The sequence below is a fragment of the Anguilla anguilla genome, chromosome 15 (assembly GCF_013347855.1).
Source record: "Anguilla anguilla isolate fAngAng1 chromosome 15, fAngAng1.pri, whole genome shotgun sequence".
Lineage (NCBI taxonomy): Eukaryota > Metazoa > Chordata > Actinopteri > Anguilliformes > Anguillidae > Anguilla > Anguilla anguilla.
The window spans coordinates 35,032,002-35,038,809 of record NC_049215.1 but is presented as its reverse complement, the minus strand read 5'-3'; the positions used below and the strand labels follow the sequence as shown (position 1 = coordinate 35,038,809).

Here is a 6,808-nt window from a genome sequence, read left to right as displayed (position 1 = left end):
ACTGTGCACATGAAGAAGCTCCTCAATAAGATCACGCTATGGCAGCATTTCCGTAACCGCTTTTGTCTTCGTCTTATTTTATTTGACGATTTAATGGCATATTCCCTAAAGTGAAGATCTTGAGAAGAAAACGATAATGTGTGTGCTCGCACTTATAGGCATGTCAGACTGTATCAGCACATGAAGTACCATTTATGAGCAGTTATGTCAGTGGTTGCACACATCTTCCCTACGGCATCTATGCTGAATATGAGAAGGGACACACAGCATGTCGGCATGTATACATGGTCACACACTAATACACTTAGTGTATGAGAGGACAGTGAGATGGAGACCTAAGAGCACATATTGCTATTAGTTTTTTTTTCTTTCTCTAGCATGTTAGAATGTCCTTTTCAGTCTCATTTAGCATGTTATTATTGGCCATCCATAAAAAGGCTTGTGCCGGGGGCTACTCTTTAACCATGCTGTACATCAAACACTGCATTACTGTACATGTTATAGGGCCAACCTCCATATGACTGACACTGACGGTGAAACAATTACCGTTTTTACTCGTACATAGTTGGCTGGAACTACAGTGCACAAAAAAGTGTCTCACACTTTCTATAAATTATCACAATGTCAAAAAAAAAAAAAGGTGATGCGTTGACTCTGAATGAGAAGCGACGTTTTGACTGGTGAGCAGCTGTGCATGAGTGTGTGTGTGTGAACGTGCTACGTGTGTGTGTGTGTGTGTGCGTGTGAACGTGCTACATGTGTGTGTGAACGTGCTATGTGTGTGTGTGTGTGAACGTGCTGCGTGTGAGGTGACACCGGTCCGTTGGGTGGAGGATGCGTAGCTGCCAGGGCCCAGCTCGGGGTTAGGGTTAGGGTTAGGGGCCCAGCTCGGGGTTAGGGTTAGGGTTAGGGGCCCAGCTCGGGTTTAGGGTTAGGGTTAGGGGCCCAGCTCGGGGTTAGGGTTAGGGGCCCAGCTCGGGGTTAGGGTTAGGGTTAGGGGCCCAGCTCGGGGTCCGGTCCTCATTCAGGCTCCAGACCGGAATCGTGCTAACGAGACAGCGCCGCAGACACACTCTACAAAAAACAAGAACTGGCGTCTCCAATCGGCTCCAACGTCACCCCAACATCCTCACATGGGAAACCACCTCTTTTGGACCCTTTTCAGACCTCAGCAGTGTCAGCATGCAGAGAGGCCTGACCCCCCCACCCCCCCACCCCCGAAAACAGACCCATCGCACATTGCCGAGAGTTTGGGGAGGGGGGTGGGGGGGGGGGACTGCCCATCTGCGGTGACATTTCCCCAGAATGAGAAACACATACGTGGCACAAATGCAATCTGATTCCAGTGCAGTGCTCAAGCCTCCTCTTCCATAGTGGTTTTCTTTCTTCTTAACGTATGCACTGAACTCCAAGATGCCACTGCATTAAATATTTAACAGAGCAAAGGAAGAGTAGTGTGTGGCCACTCTCACCCCCCCCTGCCCCCCCCCCCCCCCCCCCCCCCCCACGCCTTCCAGACTGCGCTTAAGGTCATGGGTAATTGCGAAGACTAATGTTTGCGCACGCAGATTAGAGATCGGAGGTGCATTCGATGGCCAAGTTCTCGGGAGAGGGATTGCTCCCGTTCCCAGAAATTGCTGCAGCTGCTTAAAGCACCGAAAGGAGATGCACGGGGATATAAAACAGGGCGCCTAAATCGCGTAACTTTCCAGCGTAGTTACATACGCAGCGGTCTGCACTCGATACTGCAGAGTATTTATTACAACATTACCCAGGAACCGACCGTATGAACAAGCAGGCATTCCTTCCTCACACAGAGAAACAGAAATAACCTGGACTGGGCCCATTATACACCTGAAATAGTGCTGAGCCGCTGTGCACCAATGGCCTCTTCCCCAATTACTTATCTTTTTTTTTTACCAGGCACTATTGAGCAACGGACAAAACAGGAAATGGAACTTGAACAGGAAATGGAAATAAAACAGGAAATGCAAAAACAAAGAAATGACGCAACTCACAAGAATTACTGCTGTCATCCTTGGTTCCATCGAGAGATCCATCTGGGTTCATTTGCAAGTAGTATCCCTGCCTGCAATATAACCTGGTCACTATGCCCTTGAGCTGGGGATCTGAAAGAGAGAGAGAGACAGATAGAGAGACAGACAGACAGAGAGAGAGAGAGAGACAGGTAGACAGACAGACAGAGAGAGAGAGAGAGAGAGAGAGAGAGAGAGAGAGAGGTAGAGAGATAGAGACAGAGAGAAAAAGAGAGATAGAGACAAACAGAAAGAGAGAGAGAGAGAGAGAGAGAGACATGGCATTGTTAACCAAAGCAGCCCATCACAGAAGAGAAAAAAATCAGTAATGACCATTTAAGATTCTGTGACCCCCTTTCTTGTTCTGACATTTAAGACATTTACTGCAGGATAAAAAAGAACCAATAAAACCTTCACGACGGAACGACAAAGCGCAATCATTTCAACAGCGATGGTTAAAAGCTTCACAGTGAAATTTAACAATAAAAGAATCGCTCATCAAAAAAATCCATGCAAACACCAGAGAAAGTGCCTCTGGCGCAAAGCACAGTTAATTGGCAGATATGCAAACCCATGGTCCGCTGATGTCATTTATTGATTGATTGTCCTCAACAAATTTCACAGCCTATAAAGCATATCAGCTGTTTCTATCGCTCCTGGTTAATTCCCCTCCAGGCTGTACAACAGCGAAGCACGGGAGACATTTTACATTCGCCAATCAACAATGCGCTCTGTCAATCAATCAATATAACTCCCCCGCTCGCCGTGGGAACCGGGGCGGAAGTGCTCCATCTCCTCAGAAGAGTCCCCCCCGCTCTCGTTTTAGCGCACTGGGAAACGTCAGAACATCCAATCAGAGGGAATCATTTATCTGAAGCCATAATGGGACAGACCATAATATTTATGTGCCTGTTCTCAGACGGCAGCGCGGGCTAATGGCCGCTCAAACGTTTCCAAACAGATTGACATTCGCCGCGTTTCTCCTCTCCGCGATGAATACGCCGCTGATTACACGTGTAAACTGAATGATTACATATCGCTGTTTATCTCCCACGGCGACAGACAACGGCCACATTTTAATTAAGCCCCCAGATTTCAGACCCCCGAAGCGCATTTTCCAGCTCGCGTCGACGGAAAAATAAAAAATCAGTTTCGCATCTCGCAGTTTTTGGGCCAGAAGAAAAGTGCAGATTAAAATTACCGTCAGCCTGTCAGAATGTAATTAATGGCTGGAAAAGGTTGGGTTGTTCCTCAGGTGATACACCTGAGGGGAATATAAAGTGACTTCTGCGCTGGCGCGATGTTTGTGTGGATGCTGCCACTCAAAGCGCAGTCCACTGTGCAGTCTGAATAAGCTGCGGATCCAGCAGACGTCAGTCACATCACAATAACCCCGAGTCCCTTTCTGATTAATGGATAAATCACAACTTTTCAAACTGAGCACAGACTATTAACATCACTCTCACCAATTTGATCCGGGGGTGCATTTAATTTCAGTAGATGTAGGTTATATATACAGTATTATTACAATGCATTAAAAGGAACACCAAGTCATTATAATGCCATTTCATCTTCTCATCCTGCTGATTGCTTGTTAGCTGGTGATGTCATCTACTGGGGTGACAGTTCTACAGGTGATCAAGTGATTCATTACAAGTGGATAACAGACAGTGGTGCAGGTGAAAAGTAGTACATAAATCATTAATATGGTTTCAGAAATAAAATTACATATAATAAAACGGTGATATATTGTTGATGATTAGGGGTTGAGAATCTCCCACACCATGCTCCCTGGTTTAACCATAAAGGAAATGGAAACACGGACCAGGTCATGTGCCTGATCTTTTCTGATTGCTGTCCTAGCCACTAACCGCATGCCCAGATGAACACCGGATGCCATTAAATTAATATCACACTTCAGCCATCATTGGGGGGTTACAGGGTGACCAAAGAACACACAGACTGAGGGGGATGTTCAGGGTATGGGTCCAGTATGGCAATAATGATAAATTCAGTGTGGCAGTAATGAGAAGTCCAGTGTGGTATTAATGGTAATGGTATTTTACCATTTAACAGCTTACTGTATTATTTTTAAGAACAGATTTTTGGTTATATCACTTTATGGTGGTGCTGGTGGTGGTGGTGAGGGTGCTGGTGCTGGTGATGATGATGGTGCCAGTGGTGGTGGTGATGGTGATGATGATGATGATTACTACTCAAACATCTGAAAACCCGGACCTCCCCAATCAGTCCCCAAGCAGGGTGCGCGCTGGGACGGCTTCCTGTGCTGAAACGAGCCGTTCGTATTTAAGACGGCCAAGCCCACATAAAGGACTCGTGCGAATCCTAGCGGCAAGTCGCTCCAGATCGCAGGCGACGCGATCTTCACCGCGAAGAAAAAGCACCACCCACCCACAGTGTGGGGGAGTTGGGAAGTCTTTTAAAAGACTCCATCATCTCTCATATTTCACTCGCGCTGTTACAGTTCTGTTCAGGAGCGATTCCCATAACTCGCAAAACCATCAATAAAAACGCTTGCGTAACACCGCAAATTACATGATACAATATCGCAGGCTCTCTTATTAAATCTTTGTACTATCCATTAAAAACTGCAGAATTCCCTGAGCACGCATCACACTGCTAACGCTACCAGCTTTACCGCCAACATCGCGTCGGTGAAAACATCCACAAATACTGACTCACTTAAAATATACCTCAGGCTGCTTCAAAATGATGATTTAACATGCTTGCTAATTTGGAAGGTTTTTAATGGATATTATCAATAAGGGTTTAGGTATGGACACCATATTTAGTTTGACTTGGTGTGTGTCCATGTGTGTGTATGAATGTGTATGTGTGTGTGTGAGGGTGTGCATGCGTGTATGTGCGTGCGTGCGCGTGTGTGTTTATATGCCAACATCTGTGTGTCGGTGTGTCTGTGCTATGAATCACGTATTCCTTCATCCATCACTGTCAGTTCCTCCTGTCAGCCACATCAGCCATGACAAACGGCCAGACAGACAGACAGCCAGCCAGCCAGACAGACAGCCAGACAGAGACAGCCAGACAGACAGACAGCCATCTCCCTTTCTCCTTCACTCCAGGTTCAGCAGAGCCAGAGGAGATGAACACCAACCCTCAACTGTGCCCTCACACACACCTGGAGTGGGAGGGACAACAGCTGGCAGGCGTGTGTGTGTGTGTGTGTGTGTGTGTATGTACACATATGTGAGTGTGAGTGTGTGTGCGTGCGTGTGCATGAGCATGTGAGTGTGTATGTGTGTATGTACACATATGTGAGTGTGTGTGTGTTTGCGTGCGTGTGTGCACATAAGGGGGGGGGGGGGTGGGTACTTCAAAATGTACTGCCACCAGTCTCCACTGCAATGGCAATATGCAGCATTTGTTGCACTAAAGTTTGCCTCACTGCCAGTGGGCATGATGCAATGCAAACTGCCGTAGAACACACACACCTTGTTTTAGGAAGGCTGTTGCGCTGATGTATGAGCTCTGACAGACTTTATTGAGCCTGTGGGGTAATTTATCCTCTGCATTTAACCCATCCTAGCTGCTTAGGAGCAGTGGGCAGCCACAGTGCAGAGCCCGGGGACCACGTCCAGCTCTGAGGCCAGTGCCTTGGTCAAGGGCGAAAGCAGGAGTACGCCTAACCTGACAGGCATGTGTTTAGTGTGGGAGGAACCCAGAGTACCCAGAGGAGACTCGCACAAACACGGGGAGAACATGCAAACTCCACACAGGAGAACATGCAAACTCCACACAGGAGAACATGCAAACTCCACACAGTGAGGAGCCGGCCAGCCAGGACTCAAACCCAGAACCTCCTTAAACCGTGCTGTCCCAAATTAAAACACTAAGAAAGGAGGGTGTTTATGACAGCAAGCTGCTTTTATTTTTGCTGAGTCAGATGACTTTAAAATGTATCTTCTGAGATCAATGACATCTTTCGTCCATAAAAGCAAGCCCAGCTCTACTCACCATGGCTCCCATCATGACTATATGGACAACCTGTTGTGGGTTGACAGGTTGGCAGGCGTGTATGTGTTTGTGCGTGTGTGCGTGAAAGTGTGTACGTGTGTGTCTGTTTGTGAGTGCAGGTGTGCACGTTTTGCGTGCTATTGTGGGTGAACGGCATCATTGTGCGAGTATGGTTACTCACCTACAGTCCTAAACTAAATGCAGCAGAATTTGGTGGAGGATTTTTTTGCCTTTCCAACGACTGGATAATATGAGCTGATTAAAGATTAGTCTATTAGGATTGGGGGAGAATTTAATTTCAATTCAGCCTATTCAGGAAATGAATTGGGGAAAAAAAAAGAAGTTCTATGAGGACTTTTCTGAATTTTAATTAATTTCCTAACCTGACTGAAAGGAATCGATGCCAACCCTAATATGTATTTTCAGATCTAATGCTACTGCAGCTCCTTGCTTTATTTATAGTTAATCATTTAATCCTAATAAATTATCATTTGCTTGCTTTGATTAAAATGGTTCAAATCTATTTTAAACATGTTTTAATTGAGATTGCTTGCAGTGTTTGCCCACCTACATTTTAGACCACCAACTGCACACGTTAGCATGCTGGCTAGCTTCTGGCAATCAGCAGCTCATTAAAAGTTTCATAAAAACACTAAACGACTTGTTAGGCTCCAATATGAAGTTTGTTCATTTCTTTCGACAATTAAATGTAGACAGGAAAATATTGGCTGAGAACAAATTACTTTTATTTTCTTTTTTTAAAACTAAACAATCCC

General features: G+C 46.0%; 1 protein-coding gene across 4 annotated transcripts in view; it reads right to left on the bottom strand.

Annotated features, from left to right (window-relative positions):
• The window catches only part of fgf14 (fibroblast growth factor 14), a 182,646-nt gene that overhangs the window by 39,609 nt on the left and 136,229 nt on the right, over positions 1–6,808 (bottom strand). For all 4 annotated transcript variants that reach the window (XM_035393260.1, XM_035393257.1, XM_035393259.1 and 1 more), the window contains one exon: positions 2,019–2,129. In XM_035393260.1, the coding sequence (XP_035249151.1) occupies positions 2,019–2,129 (111 nt within the window). The remainder of the gene's footprint in view (positions 1–2,018; positions 2,130–6,808) is intronic.